General features: G+C 39.3%; 1 protein-coding gene across 2 annotated transcripts in view; it reads left to right on the forward strand.

Moving 5' to 3' along the window:
• Positions 1–21530, forward strand: part of Spidr (scaffold protein involved in DNA repair) — a 312386-nt gene that overhangs the window by 108568 nt on the left and 182288 nt on the right. For both annotated transcript variants that reach the window (XM_042686014.1, XM_042686013.1), the window contains exon 8: positions 13390–13609. In XM_042686014.1, coding sequence (XP_042541948.1) covers positions 13390–13609 — 220 coding nt within the window. The remainder of the gene's footprint in view (positions 1–13389; positions 13610–21530) is intronic.

Genomic DNA, 21530 nt, shown 5'->3' on the forward strand with positions numbered 1-21530 from the left:
AGAGAGATGTTCATAGGGAGATGTGATGGGCGTTATTTCTCCTATTGGAGAAATAATTTCAGGTTAATACATAAATTGCAGAATTTGAGGCTAGAACAGAAAGAAGTAATAGATAACAAAAAAGTTTCTATACAATAGGATAGACTGTACTTTGGATATTTTGTGGGTATGTATGCTGGTCTTGTGGGTTGAACTCAGGGCCTGAGTTCTATCCCTGAGCTTTTTTGCCCAAATCTAGCACTCTACCACTTGAGCCGCAGCTCCATTTCCTGCATTTCAGTGGTTAACAGAAATCACAGTCTCACAGATTTTCCTTCCCTTGCTGGCTTTAAACCATGATCCTTAGATCTCAGCCTCTTGAGTAGCTAGTATTACAGGTGTGAGCCACTGGCACTTAGCTTATAATTTAGATTTTATTCCCTGGATTGCCATTGAAAATTTCACATACAAGGTAACTGTCATTCAGTGTACATATAACATTAAAGGAGGGCCTGGTGGGCCTCATGAACAAGTTTGGAAGAGTCAGATGCTAGACTGTGAAGGCCTGGTAGAATGAGGCTATTGTAATAATAAGAGCATCTAAACTTTGTATATCCCTGCTTTTCTTTTGTATCAACTTTTGATACCTCTCTCCCACGAAAAGAAATTTGTTCATATAAAAGTCTTTCCTATCTCAATAAATGACTCTATTCTTGTACTTACATCACTCCCCACATCTCAGCTACTGCCATTTCTCCTGAATTGCTGCAGGAAACCCCCTAACTTGGTTTCCCTCCTTTCTCCCTTGCCCTCTTCCATCTGTTCTTACACAGCTCATTATTTATGCTTTCCCATTTGACTTAGGAAATAGACAACTCTACACATAATGCTATAAAACCTATATCCTTCCTCCTTTCTATTCTGAGCTGATTTCCTTTTCCTACTTCTCAGATTCATGTTGACTATGATCAGTTCTAGGTGGAATATGAGCAGTCTTCTTTAAAAAGGTCCACTAAACTTTGGGGAAAGCTGTAACTTCTACTGGTGTTCTTGGGGCCACCAGAATATAGGCTTTTTCTTTTGGCTCTGGCATTTGGAAGTGGGCAGGAGGGGGGGGGGGGTGGTAAGAATTATTACAGTGACATCATTTTACTTTAGGCTGGGATATTCTTATTCAAATGGATTTAGGATTCTTTCCAGACATTGAACAATAGTACAAATTTATTAATAACTTTTAGAGTTGGGCTATAGAGTTGGGCTAAGCCCAAAGAGTTGGGCTTTGACTATATAGGTTATAAAATAGGTTATATAGGTCATATAGGTTATAACACACTGAATATTAACCTTTACAATGAAAGTGGAATTATGTAGAATTAAAATTGGGTCATGAGGATAGGTATAGTAGAGCACTTCTGGAATCCCAAAAAGGTAAAAATTGGAAGGATTGAGATTCAAGGCCAACCATAACAAAGTTCATAAAACTTCATCTCAACAGATAGGCTGCATGACAATGAAAGAGTAAATTAGTTATTGCCCCTGAAATAGCATGTTGGCCTAGCAAAACCAGATTCAAAAGAGACATTGTTTCAAAATATTTTGCCAACAGCAATACTCACAAGACATTATTTGGGAAATGAACTTTACTTGGTGGTGAGGGGAGTGCTGGCCCGGGTGAGTTGGGGGAGGGGAGGGAAGCAGGGGAAATGGGAGGGGAGGTGGTAAACAATGTTTGACAAGAAGTGAATGCATTTCTTTGCTTATGTAACTATAACCTCTCTGTACATCATTATAATAAAATAAAGAAATTTTTAAAAATATTTTGCCTCCCCCTCAGTTCTAGTTTCCATAGCTTTCCTGATTTGCCAAAGGGACCTGATTAGGAATTAACAATTATTCAGAATATTGTGGGATCCAGCCAATAAAGTGTGACCTTCCCAAACATCTAATTATAATAGGTGCAACCTGTCAGAGCATAGCCTATAGTATAAGACCCTCTATACTCAGGGATGGATACAGAGGAACCACCTGGGGAAAAGAGGATGGACAGACAGAGCAGCTGTGGACAGTGACAGCCAACATGAATTTCAGCAAGATACTGCTCTTCTGAATAGAATTCTTCACACTCATCCTTGCTGTCCTGGACTTTATCCATCTAATTCCTAAGACAAGAACCCAAGGAGGCTCCAGAAAAGCTGACAGTGTAGCTGCAACACCAACAGGCATTGTCTGTGGCTGAGCTGCAAACAGGCATACAGGGCTGCAACCTTAGCTGTCTCTGCTGGATTCTGGGCCAGAAGAGCTATATGGGCTCTATCTACCTTGAGCCACAGCAGCAGAAAATATTAGTGCTTCATGTCTGTAATCCCAGAGGTGTAGGAGGTTGAATTTGGAGGATATTGGTCTGAGGTTGGCAAAAAGACAAAACCATACCTCAAAAATAAACTAATTCAACCAGGACTGATGGTAGCTCCAGGAGCAGAATACTACCCTAACAAACACTGGGCTCTGAGCTCAAATCCCAGTACAATCAAGTGGGATGGAGACAGTCATAACTCCTCCTCATTTTACAAAACTAAGAGTCTTCCCCTTAAGAAGTTAATCAGGAAGTGGAGCTGTGGTTCAAGTGGTAGAGTGCCCGCCTTGAGTGGAGAAGCTCAAGGACAGCACTGAAGCTCTGAGTTAAAGCCCCATGACCAACAAGAAGTTAATCAGGTAAGAAATGTTGCTTAATGGTATCTATTTAATATCGCACAAGTAACCCCAGATATACTCCAAGCCATTTTGGTTCTGATTTAGGGCCAAAACCGATAAAATAGTACAATATAAATAGTTACATCATGATAGTTTGGCATGAGTGATAAAAAAAAGATTTGTCAGTTTTGAATAAGGACAAAGATCTTATCAGCCAGGGAAGCCAGCAGCTTTTTAAATTCCCTGTCCCCTGACTCCAGTGGCTCACACCTGTAATCCTAACTACGCAGGCTATTATCTAAGAGTTGCATTTCAAAGCCAACATGAGCAGGAAAGTCTGTGAGACTCTTATTTCTAGTTAAACATGTAGAAAAGCTGAATGTGGGCCTGTGGCTCAAGTAATAGAGCCCTAACCTTGAGCAAAAAAGCTCAGGGACAGCACACAGTCCCTGAGTTCAAGGCCCAGGACTGGCACCAAAAATAAAAAAAAGAATCCACTAATGTCCATTCCTGACTTACTGTACTATGTTAGAGCTCTGGTGTGTGTGTGTGTGTGTGTGTGTGTGTGCACGCGTGTGTGTGCACGCGTGCGTGCATGTGGTGTGTGTGTGTGTATGCACACGTGCGTGCATGTGCATGCCTGGCTGGCTGGCTGACTCCTAGATGTGCTGGGTGAATGAAGATAAAAAGATAAAGAAAAAAACAACAGTGGGCACTTGTCAATGAACTGACCTGAAGGAGGAATAAAAGTACTACTTTTGGAAATAGTAAAATTTACATTTTAGAGCAGGCTACTAGATAGGGATAGGTTAGCATGTTGGGATATCTGTGAAGCTAGGGAGAAACAACAATAATGGAGAAGTAAAATTCCAAATTACAGTGTGGGCAGGGTTTGGATAATTCAATTTACCATTAGTGTCAGCAATTGTCATGAGAAATATTTCTGTGAGCAAAGTTTACAGAAGATCTTGTCCTCTGTAGCTGTATAAGTTTAAAGCTTTTCCATGTACTAACTTTCTCTTTTTTGTCTGTTTTTGTACAGCATTCATTATTCTCTAATGTGTTAATTTATCAACATAAACCACTAAAGAAATTTGAATTGACATACATTTAAGTGGTCACTGGTTCCCAGATCAAATTTCAAATAAATCATAGATCTCAGTAATCACAAATAGATTTTATTCTACTATCACTTAATTTTTGTAGCCTCTTTGTCATTCTAAACTGAGGATTTTTAAAAGAAACTTTAGTGATTAATTACTAATTGATACATTCATTCTGCAAATGTTAGCCTCTGATTTAAATATTGTGCATTTTTTACCACAAACTTTCATCTGCTAGTATATATCTGTATATATATTGGTATATATTCTATGTGGCTTTTTATGCTTCTATTCATTTAAGATTACTGATATTCTATATTAGTATTTGTTGTCTCCATTTAATCTCTGTGACACTATTTGGCATTTAGTATTTGACAAGTTACTCTCTTCTTTTTAATTGCACGTTCTGTTGACATCCTGGCCATGACCCAGCCAATATTTTAGGTCTCCCAGAGCTATTAATCATCCCAGTGAATGCACTCTGTTTTGCTACAGTTTTAGACAAGCCCCATGTTTTAGCATCATGAAGTAGAGGAGAACATGTCACAATTTTCTATTAACTGGTTTTTACCCAAGAGACATTTTGGCCCTTGTCTTATAAGAATACTTAGTTTCTAGGATTGGATCTGTTAATAATACTAATTCTCTGTTCTTAACAGGTGCCGCTTAACTAACTTACTTCATTTTTCAGTTTTCTTATGTGTCAGGAGAGAGATTGATGTCTTCATTATCTCTTTTTTAAAAATAATTTTTTATTGAGATTAAGTGATTACATAAATTTCACAAATTTCACAGTATTGTGAGATAGTGATACTTAAAGTCACAAACACATTTTAACATTCACAAGGCAAATTGTCATTATCATGGTCTATAATGTTTTAGAATTCTGTGAGCTTTGACAATGCAACTATTTCTTCCATATCGGGTGATATGTATATTTCTTTCCTTTTGCTTACTATAAGGTAGGTGTTCCCTCTTTCCCTCTCATTCCCTCCCTCCCATCACTGGCCTTGAGATTTGTAGTTTGTTTTCTTCAATGTCCAGTGCAGCTGATGGGCCTCTCTGTTGTATATTTTCCCCTGTTTCCCTCGGATTCTGTGCCCTCCTCCTAGCTTCCCTCAGATATGGACACACACACACACACACACACACACACACACACACACACATATACCATATATGTGGTCAAGAACATGGAGTCATTTAGAAATGATATGACAAATTGAGTGGAGGTTTTTTGTGTCTTGAATCCTATTTACTTTGTCATATCTCTTTGCATTTTGGATTTAACATCCACGTGTATATATATACCTTTGATATATTGCTGATAAATTTTTTTTCCCAATTAGCTGGCTGTCTTTCTAGTTTGGTAGCTATGTCTTTAGCTGTGCAGAAACTTTTTATTTTAAGGTAGCCCCATTTATCGAGTCTCTCTCCAATTCGTTGTGACTCTGAGACTTTTCAGGAAGTTACTGCCTGTGCCTATAAGTTCAAGTGTCTTTCCTACTCTGTCCTGCAGTAGTGTCAGAGATTCAGGTTTGATGTTAAGGTCTTTAATCCATTTTAAGTTGATATTAGTGCATGGTGACAGGCTGGGGTCCACTTTTAGTTTTCTGCGTGTGGCCATGCTGTTTTCCCAGCACCAATAGAGGCTATGCTTCTTCCATTGTATGTCTTTGGCTCCTTTGTCAAGTATCAGCTGACTATAGGTATGTGATTTTATTTTTGGATCTTCTAATCTGTTCCATTGGTCTTCAGGTCTGTTTTTGTGCTAATACCAAGCTGTCTTTGTTATTATGGCTCTATAGTAGAGCTTGAAATCTGGTATCATGATCCCTCCCTACTTTTTTTTGCCTAGAATTGCTGTGGCTATTCTAGGTCTTTTGTTGTGCCATGTAAATTTTTGGACTGTTTTCTCTATTTCAGTAAAGAATATCATTGGGATTTTGATGGGAATTGCATTAAATTTGTCTATCATTTTTGGCAGTATGGCCATTTTCACTATATTAAGTCTACCTTTCCAAGAACATGGAAGGTCTTTCCATTTCCTGTGTCCTCTATGATTTCTTTCTTTAGGCTTTTATATTTTTCACTAAATAGTTCCTTTACATCTTTGGTTAGGTTAATTCCTACATTTTTTTTTTTGAGATTATTAGGAATGGGTTTGTTTCCTTGATTTCCCTTGCTGCTTTGTTTGTACATTGTTGGTATATAGAAATGCAACTGATTGGGGGCTGGGAAGGTGGCTCAGTGGTAGAGCGCTTGCCTTGCATGCTCGAGGCCCTGGGTTCGATTCCTCAGACCACATAAGCAAAAAGAAAAAAGCCGGAAGTGGCGCTGTGGCTCAAGTGGTAGAGTGCTAGCCTTGAGCTGAAGAGCTGAAGGACAGCACCCAGGCCAGAGTTCAGGCCCCACGACCGGACCCAAAAAAAAAAAAGAAATGCAACTGATTTTTGTGGGTTAATTTTGTGTCCTGCTACTTTGCCAAAATAGTTTATAAGCTCCATGAGTTTGTGAGTGAGTTTTCGGGATTGTTAAGGTATAATATCATGTCATCTGCAAATAGGGATAGTTTAATTTCTTCCTTCCCCATGCAGATCCTTTTAATGTCCTTTACTTGCCTTACTTCTCTGGCTAAGGATTCCAGAACTAAATTGAAGAGGAGTGGAGAGAGTGGGCATCCTTGCCTTGTTCCTGATTTTAGGAGAATTGCTTGTTGTTTTTCCTCATTTAGTATAATGTTGGCTATTGGTCTGTTGTATATGGCTTTTATTGTTTTAAGGAATGTTCCTTCTACTCCTATTTTCTCCAGAGTTTTTAACATGAATGGATGTTGTATTTTATCAAAAGCCTTTTCCACATCAATGGAGCTAATCACATGGTTCTTGACCTTGGATCTATTGATGTGATAGATTACATTTATTGATTTACATATGTTAAACCATCCCTGCATCTCTGGAATGAACTTACCTGATCACAATGTATGATTTTTTTAATATGTTTCTGGATTCTGTTGGCTAAAATTTTATTGAGTAGCTTTGCATCTGTGTTCATCAAGGAGATTGGTCTGTAGTTCTCTTATTTTGTTGGATCTTTGCCTGGTTTAGGATGAGTGTAATATTGGCTTCATAGAATGAGTTTGGGATTACTCCCTCTGTTTCTGTTTTTCAGAATCGCTTAAGAAGTATGGGTATTAGTTCTTTTTTAAAGATCTTACAGAATTCCGTAGTGAATCCATCTCTTTCTAGGCTTTTCCTTGTTGGAATCCTTCTGATTGCTTCCTCTATCTCATTGTAAGTTATTGGTTTATTTAATTGATTTATTTCTTCTTGGTTCAGTTTGGGCAATTTGTGTATCTCTAAAAATTCATCCATTTCTGCTAGATTTTCCTTCCTTTTTGAGTATAGATTTTGGAAATAGTTCTTTATAGTTGTTTGGATGTTTGTTGTAATTTTTCCCATAGCATCCCTGATTTTATTGATTTGGGTCTCCTCTCAGTTAATTTTGCCAGAAGTCCATCAATTTTATTGACTTTTTTTTCAAAACCAGCTTTTTGTTTTATTAATTTTACTAATAAAATTTTTGTTTTATTAATTTTATTTCTTAGACTCTATCTTGTTATTTTCAGCTCTTTGGTTATCTTGCTCTGTCTAGTAACTTTGGGTTCAATTTTTTTCTTGCTTTTCTAGCAGTTTTAGTTGCATCATGAGATGATTTACTTGGTCTGTCTCTATTTTCTTCATGTGTGCACTGAGATCAATAAATTTGCCAATCAGGTCTGCTTTTGCCATGTCACATAGGTTTCTTTGTGATATATATTCATTTTCATTGAATTGTAGGAACTTTTTAATTTCTTTTTTAATTTCTTCTGTGACCCAGGTATTGCTCAGAAATGTGCTGTTCAATTTCCATGTATTTGAGTAATTTCTACAGTATACTTTGTTATTAAGAACTAGCTTGATTCTACTATGGTTGGATAAAATACAAGGGATTATGTCAATCCTCTTGTATTTGCTTAAATTTTTTGTAGGAACTATGATAAGATCTATTTTGGAGAAAGTTCCATGGGCTGCTGAGAAGAATGTATACTGGATTGTTGTTGGGTGGAAAACTCTGTAGATGTCAATTAAGTCCACTTGAGATATGGCATCATTTAATTCTGAGGCTTCTTTGCCAATCCTTTGGATAGTGGACCTGTCCTTTAGAGAGAGTGGAATATTGAAGTCTCCTAGTATTACTGTGTTTGGATCTATTTTTTTCCTGTACATTTGAGAGTATTCGCCTGCCTGCCACATGGTTCCCAACTTCAGCCAGAGTCTGGTAGACCAGGGCTGCTGTCGGTCTACTGCTGCTGATGGCTACTGGCCCATGGGTCCATTTCCCGACTCCAGCCATGTTCGAGCTCCCTCCAAGGGGTGCTATTGGTCAAGCCTGTGGGTTGGGTGTGAGTTGCTTGGGTGCTTGCACAATTCCCGGCTTCAGTGGGACCAATAGCCCAGGTGGTAGGAGAAGAGGTCCCGGTCAAGTTCTGGGGGTTACTGCCAGCACTGGTCTCCTGTGGCGGGGCGGGGGAAGGGGGGAGGGCGGGAGGGGGAGGAGGAGAATAGGTATACTCCTTGGTGTACTCACTTATCCTGGAACTGGTTGGGGCTGTCCAGTGGTGCTATGGGAGATCACTGTTTCTGTGCTCTGTAGGCCACTGGTTGCCACCGCGTTCCACATTCCATTGATGATTATGGGCTGGGCCTAGTAGTGGTGGGGGCTCCAGGTCTGGGTTTCATGGTCTCTGTCTCTGTTTACTTGGTCTGGGTCTGGTGCTGTGGGCTTTTTCTGTGCTGGCGTTCTACAGACCACTGTGATTTTTGGGTCCCCGGTGGCCGCAGGCCGGGCTGCTTTGGCACCTTTGCATGGAAGGGGTGAGGGAAGGGTCTTCATGCAGATTCTGAGCTCCGAGGTTTCTGGCTCTGTTTGCCTCTCCGAGTTAACACCAGTACCATGGATGTCTTCTGCGCTGTCATTCTATGGACTGCTGTGGCTCTGGGGTTCCTGGAAGCTCTTTGCAGCTTAGCATAGAGCCACCCCCTGGCAAGAGGTGGAGGAAGGGTCTTTGTGCAGGTTCTGAGCTCCAAGGTTTCTGTTTCCATGGTCTGGGGCCATGGGAGTCCTCTGTGCTGGCATTCTGTGGACTGCTGTGGCTCTGGGGTCCCCCGGCAGCCGTGGGCTGGACCACTTTGGTAGCTTGGTTCAGAGCCATGTTGCCTGGTGGGTGAGGGAAGGGTCTTTGTACTTTTCTGTCTTTTTGTAGGTTCTGAAGTTTTTTCTTTTCTTTTTTTCACTTCCTGTATTTCTCTGGTTGTTTGTGTTTTTGCTGTCGTCAGTTTCTTGGGGACACTCAGCATTGGAACTCAAACTCTATTTGGTTGAAGAGAGCTGTGATGTTTCCTTATGTCACCATCTTGTGTACCCTGTCTTCATTATCTCTTAAATTGGTTCTTGTAGATGATGTAAGAAAAGTCAACCTGAAAAGCTGATGATCATGACAATGGCTACCCTTATTGCTTGTGTACTGATCCAGGCAAGGTGCAATATGTTTTCTGAATTATTTCCTGGATTTCTGTGCTTTTAGGGGCAGCTCATACTCTGTTGTTTTGAAAATTAAGCTCCTGTTCTTAGGAAGAAAAATATAGATAAGGTATTTGAGGATGTAAAAGGAAGAAATTGTTTCTGGCTAGGATTCAGGGAATACTTACTGGATGAAGTGATATTTTGGCTAAGTCTTGCAGTGTTTATGGAAAATGCTGCTCTGATGGCATAGAAATGGCCTTGTATGTACCATTCATTTAATTGCAAAACAATTTTCTTTGTCAAGTGACTATCTCTTGTGCTTGGATTGGAAGTATGCCTCATACACATAATTTGGCATAGATTACTTTTGCTTTTTTTCTCCTTTAAGCAAAAGGAAAACTTAACATTGATTCATTTTCTTTTGGTAAATCCTATTGCTCTCTTTTCGGGGGTCTGGAATTTAACCTGCCTGGAAGAAAGAATAGAGGGTTTTCAACTTCTCAGTGCTGGGTTCTTAATGAAAGTCATTCATCACAGCTTCCCATACCTGCTTAAGTCACCAACCAAGTTGGAATATAAAGCATTATGATAGTCAACATGATAAAATAACTTGTTCATGATACAAGGTATCTGGTGTTACCCAGCTTGAGCAGAATTCATAGTTTGGGGGATATTGTCAGGATTTACTGTAACAGACTTCAAAGAAATCACAGTCAATGTCAATGTAGTTCATCTTAGCTATACGAAGGTATTTTTGTTAATGCTATTCATATGTTTCTTTAATAAACTCTCAGACTTTCCAACCAAGCTGCCCATGACAGTTAGTATAAGTAGAGTGGACTCTTGCTACTTGGCAAGTGATTATCATGCCTTGGATCTGCTTAGCAAATACTGCATCACAGGACCAAGAGCCTGGGCAGGTGTTCAAGAATGCAGGTGGCCATAGAACCCTAAACAGTACTTGTTTTTGGAAGAATAACAGGCAGATAGCTGGCCTACCATAGTGTTGGGATGAGCCCCTAGTGCAAGTGCACATTTTAACGATTCCGAAAATATGCCCATAGTGCTTCTATGGTCGCAGCAGCCCCTATATTTTACACTTCAACTCTTTGCTTCTGAATCCCAAATGTCCTACGCTCCTGTTCTTGCTCCCCTGAAGACTAAATGCTCCACTTCCTGCTCTAGTTGCCCTGCCCAGGAAAAAGTATATGGACTCAAATGACCTCTGTGTGATCCTAACTTTCCTATCCACCATTGAAGAGCAGCTCCTTTTCATCAAACACACATCTGTTGTGGCATGGCACTTTAGTCAGTGCCTGTCCTTAAATGCTTGTTCTTCCTCTTTCTATTTTCACTCTCTGGTGACTAGCAGCAGCTTCCCACTGTGGCTTTTAGTCTCCTTCCCCACTCCATTTTCTTCCTCTCCTCAAGAAAGTGCAGCAAGACAGGTGCAAACCTTTGGAAATGGTCATTTCTAGGATAGCACTTTGGGGAGATGAATAGCCTAGTTTGGTATATAGACCTGTGCTGAAAATACTTAGACAAGAAAAGGAGGAAGTTTGAAGTTCAGTGAAAATGAAGCAAAAGTGAGAAGGAGAAAGAAACAAAATTAACCTATATAATATAAACTAAATAACAGGGTTTTATTTTGCTTTTAACTATTGGCTACAGTAGAGAAACTAACTTTTAAAATTTTTTTTTTAAAAGCCAGATGTCAGTGTTTCATACCTGTAATTCTAGGAGATTGAGATCTAAGCTGAGATTGGAGGCTAAGACCTAAAGATTGTGGTTTGCAGACAGCCTGGTCAGGAAAGTCCATGAGTCTTTTGTTCCCAGTTAACCACCAAAAGACTAGAAGTGAGTTGTGGTTCAAGTAGGAAAATGCCAGCCTTCAGCAGAAAATCACAGGGACAACACTCAAGTCCTTAGTTAAAACCCCAGGACTAACACACTCACACATACAATTAAAAACATAGGATAATAGAAAAAGTGTATTCTTCAGCTAGAACCAATAATACATTGTTAGGGTTTTTTTGTCTTCTATACTTCACACATTTTTATGATAAAAACAGTATGACAAAAGAAACAATTAAGATAGGTAAATTTAAAGTCCTCTGGTTCCCCTCCTGATTTTCTCTTTCCCCTCAGAGACAGTAGCAATCATAATTTCTTTTTGTGTTCTCCTACTCTGTGTTTTCATGTTTCTCTCGTTCATTTATTCATTAGTTTGTTTGTTCATTCATTCCTATTGAGATAAGGTCTCTCTCCCCTCCCTTCTCCCTTCTTTCTTCTCCCTTCTCTCCTCCCTTCTTTCTTCTCCTGCTGCCCTCTTCTTTCTCCTCTGTTGCCTATGTTGCTCAGTCAAGGATAAAATTCACAGTTTTCCTACTCCATCTCCTGAGTAGCTGATCTCCAAGTTCCAGCTGCCACAAAAAATTAAAGAATTAGGAAGACTTTTTTTTATTTTTGTTAGTTGTATGGTGTACTATATGTTGTGAGATCTCCCAGCCCCTTACTCCCAGATTCTATGCTAGTGATTAAATCATTCAGGGTATCACACATGCTAGGTGAAGCTCCATGCTTTGCCACTAAATTAACGTCAGCAGCCCACTGTATTTTTGTACTTGAGTAAACAATATCATGTTAGTTTCTGTAGTTTTTTAAAAAAATTATAGGCATAATAAACTGTGTATCTTATTTATTCTACCTTGTTTTTGAGATGTCACAGCTAATAACTGTAGATCTGTCTATTTGCTAGAAGGGCTGAATACTGCACTGTGGTGTGAACACTCCATCCTCCTCATTTATACTGATCTTTTTTTTCTTTTCTTTTTTTTTTTTTTTTGGGTCCGGTTGTGGGGCCTGAACTCTGGGCCTGGGCGCTGTCCCTCAGCTCTTCAGCTCAAGGCTAGCGCTCTACCACTTGAGCCACAGCACCACTTCCGGCTTTTTTCTTTTTGCTTATGTGGTGCTGAGGAATCGAACCCAGGGCCTCAGGCATGCAAGGCAAGCGCTCTACCACTGAACCATCTTCCCAGCCCCTGATCTTTTTTTTCTGCTCTTACAGCCATATTCAATTTTATATCCTGGTTTAGGTTCCTTGGTACATGTGACAGTCTCCAGATGACACCTAGGACCACTTGGGCTATAAGCTATCACACCACTGAACTTCATATATCTCCTTTAGTTCTCACAAATATAAACTAGAACATGATCTTTATTTCAGATCTGAGAAAAATTGAGTGTTTGAAATGCTTTACTAAAACAGTCACTACCTGAATCCAAGTCAAATTCCACCCATTTAAATCCAGAGTCCTATCACCCAGCAGTCCTTATAAGTCCTAAAATTTTAACTTTGATGCTCATTAGAACAGTTGCAACCAGCCAGTAATATACATGACATTAGAATCAAAGCAGACAATGAGAAGGGCTGTGGGCAGTGTGAAAAAGAACCAGAGAGTAGCTGTATTCCCTTTGTTGTGGTCATCAAAGGGGTTCAGATTTGTGAATAAAAACACTCTGGCCAGGCACCAGTGTAATCCTATTACAGGCACCTGTAATCCTAGCTGCTTTGGAGGCTGAGATCTGAGGTTCACAGTTTGAAGCCATCCCAGGCAGAAAAGTCCCCATGTAACTCTTATCTCTAGTTAACCACTCAAAAACCAGAAATGTAGCTGTGGCTCAAGTGATAAAGTGCTAGCCTTGAGCACAAAGAAGCCCAGGGAGAGTACCCCCCAAGTTCAAGCCCCAAAACACACAAAAAGAAATAAAATAATACTCTGAAGTAATGAAGCTGTGTTTTTTATATGCACAAGACTGATAAAAGTCTACCATACTTTTGTATTTTATGTATATATATATTTATATATGACAACATAACATAGCCATTTTGATGATATTGTAGTGAACAGGAGTCTTTTACTTTGCAAAATGTGTAGAATACTTTCTCCAGGTACAGAAAACCATCTCAGAGTGGATTATTTTTTATAATGGCACTCTATTCATGCATGAACCATGTACTTTATTTTTACTCTTATTCTTCAACTTGTAGGTGGACAATCTGGTGTATTAATTGTAAAGATTCTAGAGCTACATGAGGAATGCACCATGCAAGTTGCCATGTGTGAGCATTTAGTGGGCCCACCAGCCACCAGCCCTACCCACAGTGGGACCCCAAGGCCTGGAGCTTGCCTAAAGGTTCTCTTCACCCGGGAGATGGCAGGACACCTCCGGGGGCACCCTAAGGACATCATCCATATCTTCCCTCCCTGGTGAGTGCAAGGAACTGAGACCAGCAGTCACCAGCTATGAGGCTGTCTCATAAAAGAAAAGCATTTTTATCAGTAACATTTTTGTCACTTTATTATAGATAAATGCCAGGGAGGAAAGCCAGGGTTTGATACGGGTTTTGTAAACAGCAGCACTGAATTGTCTCTGATGGCTGTACCTCCGACAGCAGAATTTTGATCATTTGGGGTGATTAAATAGGAAACAATTACAACAAGATTCTTGCCCAAGTAGTGTGTTGTTATAAGAACTAGCTGTTTTTGTTTTTATCCTTCTTAGAAAAATAGTTTTAGTAAGATGTATTAAGTGCCAATAGAGAACTATGTATTAAGTTAATATTTCCTTGCAAGTCATTTAAGGGGAAAGGATAAAAATGCATGAATTAAAACATAATAGGCTTTGAACTGCAGGAGCATAAATGGACACTACGGTTCAGAACTTTTTCAATGATACCATATTTACTTTCTTTTTTATGAGCTATTGGTGTTAAGGAAAAAAAGAAACTCATTACTTTTGAGAGAAAATTGAAGCAATCTTGTTTTAAAACTTAGTTATTAGTTTTATTGATAATTTTATCTGGCATGGTTTTGTTTTGTTTTGTTACAAGAGTCTCACTCTGTAGCTGAGACTGGCCTGGAACTTGTTATATAATCCAGGCTATAACTTCTCTTTTTTTTGTTTTTGTTTTTGGTTGGTTGTGGGGCTTGACTCAGGGCCTGGGTGCTGTCCCTGAGCCTCTTTGTGCTTAAGGCTAGTGCTCTACCAATTGAGCCACAGTGCCGCTTCCAATTTTTGAGTGGTTAATTAGAGATAAGAGTCTCAAAAAAGGGGGAAAAAAAAAGAGTCTCATGGAGGCTTTTCTGTCCCGGCTGGCTTCAAACTGTAATCTTCAAATCGCAGCTTCCTGCGTAGCTAGGATTACAGGTATGAGCCACTGGTGCACAGCTCCCAGGCTATAACTTTCAATCCTCCTACTTCAGCTTCACAAGTACAAGAATTATAGGATTATAGAACCACACTATGCCTTATTAATACAGCGTTAAAATTTTCATCTATAAAATTCTCAGATTCTCATATGTGGAATTAGCTTATAGATCTTTAAAGTTAAACTTCCCTTTCAGATGAGGAAACTTTTTAGAGTGTCCATACAAACTGATCAGTACTTGGTGTCATCAAGTGGTACCTTGTGTAAGAAACACAGATTCCCTATGGATGCTGGCTCTTGCTTTGCTGCCTGCTAAGTTATACCTTACTTCATTCCCTTTTTCTGAATGTTTTCTGTTTTTAATTTCATGAGTATTTTTGCTCTATAATTGGAGTATAGCTTGAAAAATGAGAGTGATAAGAACTCCTGTATTTTCTCTAGATGTAATAGATGAAGTCTTCCTGTTTTTATATGCCATGCCATAAAATGAAAATTTTTCTCTCAAGGAAGATAAACTAGAATGCTTGAGCTAATCAAGATAGATGGTACAAAATAACAAAAATATTCCTAGGAATTTTAGAAAGTCTATAGAAATGAAAATATCTTATATACATGTAATTTCATACATTTTTCTATAATCATTTGGCCTAACTCTTAAGTACTCGCCAGAAACAAAATATAGTTAATAACTATAAAAAACTCATGAAAGAAGTTTGTTCTTCAAACTATCAGTGATATTTCGGCAAATACTACTCAGCTCCAAATACTGTTAGAGGTGTAAATTGGTGACTTGTTTGGCAATGTGTCCAAACATGAGTATAATTACTCTTTTTTTTCTTTTTTTGGTTAGTCATGGGGCTTGAACTCTGGGGCTGGCACTCTCCTGCAGCCTTTTTTGCTCAAAGCTAGCGCTAACCACTTTGAGCCACAGCTCCACTCTTAGTTTTCTGGTGATTAATTGGTGATAAGAGTCTCGAAGACTTTCTTGCCTGGGCTGGCTTCAAACCGTGATCCTCAGATCTCAGGCTCCTGAGTAGCTAGAATTACAGGTGTGAGCTACCAGTACCTGGCGTAACTATTCTTTAATACAGAAATTTTACTTAAAAGCATTGTTGTAGACTGGGTATCTCTGTGAATCTTTGGTTGGTGGAAGCAGAAGGATTGTTAGTTTGAGACAAAGTTAGATCCTATATCTAAGTAAAAACAAAAAGGTTAGGGACATGGATCAAGTGGTAGAGCACTTGTCTAACATGCTAAGTCCTTGGATTCAAAATGTTTTACTTGAAACCCTTAAAACTTAGGCATAGCCTAAATAGCCATCAATGTAATGGATTAAATAAGTTACTATACATATCTGCAATGAGTAGTAATTTAACTCAGTGATAGAGATACATATGTTCATCTGTAGAAAGATAGCCATATCTCAGAAATTAGTGTACCTGACAGTCGATATTCACAGTCCTTTGTAAGGTAAAGGAGGCAGTACCACTTCATTCTTGATCATTCATCATCATCTTACTAGTGGTAATAACCTATACGTTAGAGATGCATACATTTCTTTCTTAATCTGTTCAGGCTGCTATAACAAAATACCATATATGGTACCTTATCTACTTTTATTTTTCCCAATTCTAGAGACTGAGATGCTGGCAGGATTGGTTTCCTGTAGCGTTTAGAGAAATGTCTTATTGATGCATATTCTTTCATGGTCTTTCCTGGTGTGTGTACCCCATATTTATTAGGGCATAATTCTCCTCTTAATGATGTCAGATTGGATTGGGACTCACCCTAAAGGCCTCATTTTAACTTAAGTCTTTAAAGGCCTTAGGGTTAAGGCTTCCAGTATATGAGTTTGAGGGACTCAGCTCTGCTCTTATGGATTTCTTAATTGTGAACACTTTGTACTGTGCTGTTCAAATGAGGTAAGTGAGCTGGTATTTATGTGGTCCAGAGACGCTTCCTTGACCACCTGGTTTTAAACAGCTTCCTGAATTTTATTGTATTGTTATATAGGTAGTTAGCTTTTTTGCTATGAAGTACTTATTGACTTAAAGAAACTAATAATTTTATATACTTTAAGAAGAATGAAAAGTTAAAACTGAATATATGAATAATATTCTGATAGAGATATATTAATGGCTTGAACGTTTCCATTTTTCAGCTAACACTATTTTTATCCAAATGATAAGAGAAATGAATATGTATGCCACTTCAAAATACCTTATACTAGCTGGGCACTGGTAGCTCATGCCTGTAATCCTAGCTACTTAGGAGGCTGAGCTCTGAGGATCATGGTTCAAAGTCAGCCAGCAAGAAAGTTCGTGAGACTCTTATCTCTAATAAACCACCAGAAACCCAGAAGGGGCACTGTGGCTCAAGTGGTAGAGCATTAGCCTTGAGCTGAAGAGCTGAGGGACAGTTCCCAGGCCCAGAGTTCAAGCCCTGTGACTGACAAAAAACAAAACAAACAAAAAAGCACCTTATACTTAATGAACTAAAGCCAATTTTTTTTATTTTATCTTATTTTTTTTGTCGGTTATTCGGCTTGAATTCAGGGCCTAGGTGCTGTCTGTGAGTTCTTTCACTCAAGTGAAACTTTCACTCAAGTTCTTTCACTGGTATAGCTGGTGCTATACCACTTTGAGTCACAGTGCCACTTCTGGTTTTCTGGTAGTTAATTGGAGGTAGGCCTCACAGCCTTTACTGCCTGGTCTAGCTTCAATCTGGGATCCTTACATCTCAGCCTCTTGAGTACCTAAGATACAGGTATAAGCCACTGGCACCCAGTTTCTTTTTTCTTTTTTTTTTTCGTCAGTCATGGGTCTTGAACTCTGGGCCTGAGCGCTGTTCCTGAGCTCTTCAGCTCAAGGGTAGTGCTCTACCACTTGGGCCACAGTGACACTTCCAGTTTTCTGGTAGTTAATTGGAGATAAGAGTCTCAAGGACTTTTTTGCCTGGCTGGCTTTGAACCATGATCCTCAGATCTCAGCCTCTTGATTACAGCTAGGATTACAGGCCAAACTTTTTTATTTTTGACATAAGAATAAATTAGATGTTCGTATTTTTAATAATAAACATGAGTTTAGGTACAATGACTGGCTACCTCAAGAAGCTGAGAGAGCACGATGTAGGTATTACCTAGTTCTCATTGAATTCCTATTGGATGTAATATTACCTTGCCTCTACCAGTCTGAAAATGAACATGGATGTAAAATGCCTTGCCTTGAATTAGTTGCATTATAAAACAATATGCAGTTCTAGATGTTAGTTTAGGATCCAGGGCAGCTCCAGTCACCAAGCTGGGTACAAAGAAATCCAGTCAATCTTTATCATCACTTCTGGGCCTAGGATAGCCAGGCCTGCCCTACTGGCCTTTCCTGAGGCCCTGTGCTAGACAGGTTCCAGTCTCTACTCCACCCAGTGCTGGCCCATCAGTTCAACTATCAGTTTTGGCTTTAGGCCATGTTGGCCACTGAGGTCTAGGTAAACTCAGTATGCTGCCCCAAGGATGACCCCCTGAGGTCTAGACAGATTCCTTATGCTGCCCCAGGGATGACCCCCTGAAGTCTAGGTAGACTCTATATGCTGTCCCAGGGCTGACTCCCACTGGAGCCTTATACCCACCCAGCATGAATTTATCAGGCCACCTGTATAACCCTGCTAGTGGGCCCCATACCCTGTAGACCATAGATTCTTTACTGGACTGGTCTTTTCCACACAGGATTTTCTTTGGAAATGGAAGACGAAATTCTTGCTTTATTTCTCCAGTAAGAAAGAAGATATCCAGGTGCTGGTAGCTCATGCCTGTAATTGTAGCTACTCTGGAAGCTAAGATCTGAGGATCACAGTTCAAAGCCCAGGCAAGAAAGTCTGAGAGAATATTTTCTCCAGTTAACCACAAAAAGCTGAAAGTGGAGCTGTGGCTTAAGTGGTAGAACACTAGCCTTGAGCAAAAGAGCTCAGATACATGAAAAATGAAAACAAACCCAGCGTGTTCCAAGCACCCCACAGGACCTCCCCAACTAGTGTTGAGGCCTCTTGGAGTCACTGTTCCTCAGCGTGTGCTGCTTTGTCATGTATACCTCCTGATAAAGGGCACACACCACCCTCAAAGTTTGCAACCTCCTGGTCCCTCAGCATCTGACTGTTCCTTTAAATTGCCAATACAATCTTTTCATCTTTGAGTTTCTATAAGCTTGTATAGATCTGCTGGTCTGTGGGTTTATGTATGCCTGTGCATGGTTGGCCTAGGTATGTGGGCATGTGTGCTGAGGAGTGCCAGTTCAAACCTTACTGTCCTGGGCCCACTCTGCCTGGCTACTTTATACTCCTTACCCCAAACAGATGCCTCCATAAACTAGTCAAGAGGTAGCCTCAGTCCCTTTTCTCTTGGTGTTTACCTGAGGCTTTTCCTGCTATAAGAGGAATGCACAGGTGTAGAGACCAAGGGTTTACGCCCTTCCAGCTGAGGCCATCAGCTCATCCTCAGCCTTTCCCCTTCCTAGTTCCTTATGAGGATCTTGACTATATGCTGTCTATGCTGACTGTTCTGGCCCACAGGCTCTATATAGCCTGATTCTCCTTACCCCCAGCCTGGACAACTTCCAGACCTGTGTAGACTCCTTCTCTGCTGTGTATCTACAGCTGTCCTAGAAGTTTAGAGCTTATTTTACTGATGAAAGTGAATAATAAGTGCCATACCATTATTTAACAGAAAGAGAAAGAGAGAGAGACTGAGAGAGAGAGAGACAGAGAGAGAGAGAGAGGAGGGGGCAAGTATTTAACAGTTTATCAAAGGACAAATAGGGCTCCCTCATTATACCTATTCATTCATTCATTCAGATGTACTTATTGACGTCTCCAATAATTTGCCAGATAATTTGTTTCCCCCTCAGAGTACAACCCTGATATTAGGGAAGAAAGTGAAGCCTGACTTTCCCCATTATCCCATTATCATGAATCTCTGCTTCTATAGAAAAGTCACATAAATGACCACGTGGAACCAAGTGTGGTGGGGCACACCCACAATCTCTGCTACTTTAGAGATAGAAGTAAAATCATTGCCTTTTAAGGCTGGCCCTGGCAAAAGTTTGTCACCCTATATTTTTAAGCTAAAATGAAAGGACTGTAGCAGAGCTTAAGTCATAGAACACTTTTCTTCTAAACATGAGGCCCTGAGTTAATCCCCAGTATCACAAAGAGTTAAAAAATGAAAAATAAGTGACTTTACATCATGAACTATCCATATAGTAGAATATTAAGTGACTTTATTTTTGTAATAGTAGGGATTGAACTCAAAGCCTCACCATTACTTAGATAAACACTCTTACCAGTTGAACCTGTCCTCAGTTCTTTTGTATTTTTTTTTAAATAAATGTGCTTTTCAGATAGGATCTCTTAATTTTCCTCCAGCCTTGAACTTGCAACCCACCTACCTCTTGAACTTGCAGTTTGCCTTACTTGGAATCTACCTAGCTCCTGAGGCAGGTGGATTGCATACCCAGCTTGCTTTTTAAGACAAAAAATGTCACTAACTTTTTGCCTGAGTTGGCCTCAAACCATCTTCTTGTCTCTTCCTTTCAAGAAGCTGAAATTGTAGCTATGCACCACCATACCCACTGTCTTTATTTGGGGCCTTTAAGGTTATTTCCCTATTGGGGCTGCTTTAAACAGTTCTTGAATAAAATATCCTGATTCACCCTTTTTATCATATTCTTAGGATATTTTTAGAAGTAAAAATTCAAAGAATATGAGTGGAATTTCAAACTTAATTGTCACAGAAACCTACAGAGTTTGTATCTGTTTCTACGTCTGCCAGTTTCACCGTAGTACCACACTCAATGTTTTTTATGGATGTGTACATTATGATATAATTGCTTTAATCCTTCCCATGTAGTACATATAAAAGACATTAGTACATGTGTAGTTTTGTGCATACTTCAGATGATTTTTCAAAGTGAGATTTTTAGGGACTCTTTCAGTAGGCTGAAGGGTGTACATCTTGTTGCTGTTGCTGCAACTTCTGACCGTTAGAAAGTTAGTAAGTTGTCATAAACATAGCAGAGTACCTGCTATTGGTCAGCTTGAATCCTTTTTCTGTATTTTACAAATTATTTTTCATAATATTTACTCATCTATTTATTGGGATCTTAAGGTCTCTTACTAATTCAGATACCTGTTTTATATAATAAAAAATGTTGTTTGCTGTTATATTACTTAAATTAATATTTTCTTATTTTCTTCTCAGTAGTCACAACTATCTTGTTCATTTCCTATTGCTTTGTCTAAAACATCCAGATCATTTTTTTTCACTAATCTATTCTCATTGCTTGGCATGTAGTGGACAATTAGTAATATAGAATGTTCAGTCCTGAAGACCTTGTCAGCTCTGGTATGCTCACTTTTTGAGTGATAAGACTGTTGCTATACACATTAATTTAAAAATATTTCTTGAGTATTTACTGAGTTTACAATGTCTTGTACTAGAAAATGGGAATGCAATATCCAAATACATTGTCTTTGCCTTTAGGGAGTTTATAAATGCGATGAGAAAGAAAGGTAATATGAACTTTATATAAAAAGCACAAAGTCTTCTATTTAGCATAGTAATAGGATCTGTATAGATGTAACAACACTGAGGCAGTAAGCATAACTCTGTAGGGGTAAGTGGTTATGTGTTTGAGTTGGGGGTGGGTATAAGCACCTGTGCACATGTGCTCTGTCACAATGTCCCAATGTCAGATATAGCCTTTTGAATTTGGTGATGCTATAATTGAGCTATAAGGGCTAAGTTAGAAAGAACCAGGGCAGGAAATATGACTAAAGACCAAAAAGTCAGAATGATACAAGTATAAGTCATACTTAGAGGTATATGGAGTGCTCTGTTGTGGGCAAGGTAAAAATTACAAGGTATGAGTGTTAAAGAGTAGCCTCAAGTGTGGGTATTCATGAGAAGATGGATGTAATCTGATTTGTATGTT

Source organism: Dipodomys spectabilis, unplaced genomic scaffold, assembly GCF_019054845.1.
Source record: "Dipodomys spectabilis isolate Male_0828 unplaced genomic scaffold, ASM1905484v1 ptg000096l, whole genome shotgun sequence".
In the NCBI taxonomy this organism is placed as follows: domain Eukaryota; kingdom Metazoa; phylum Chordata; class Mammalia; order Rodentia; family Heteromyidae; genus Dipodomys; species Dipodomys spectabilis.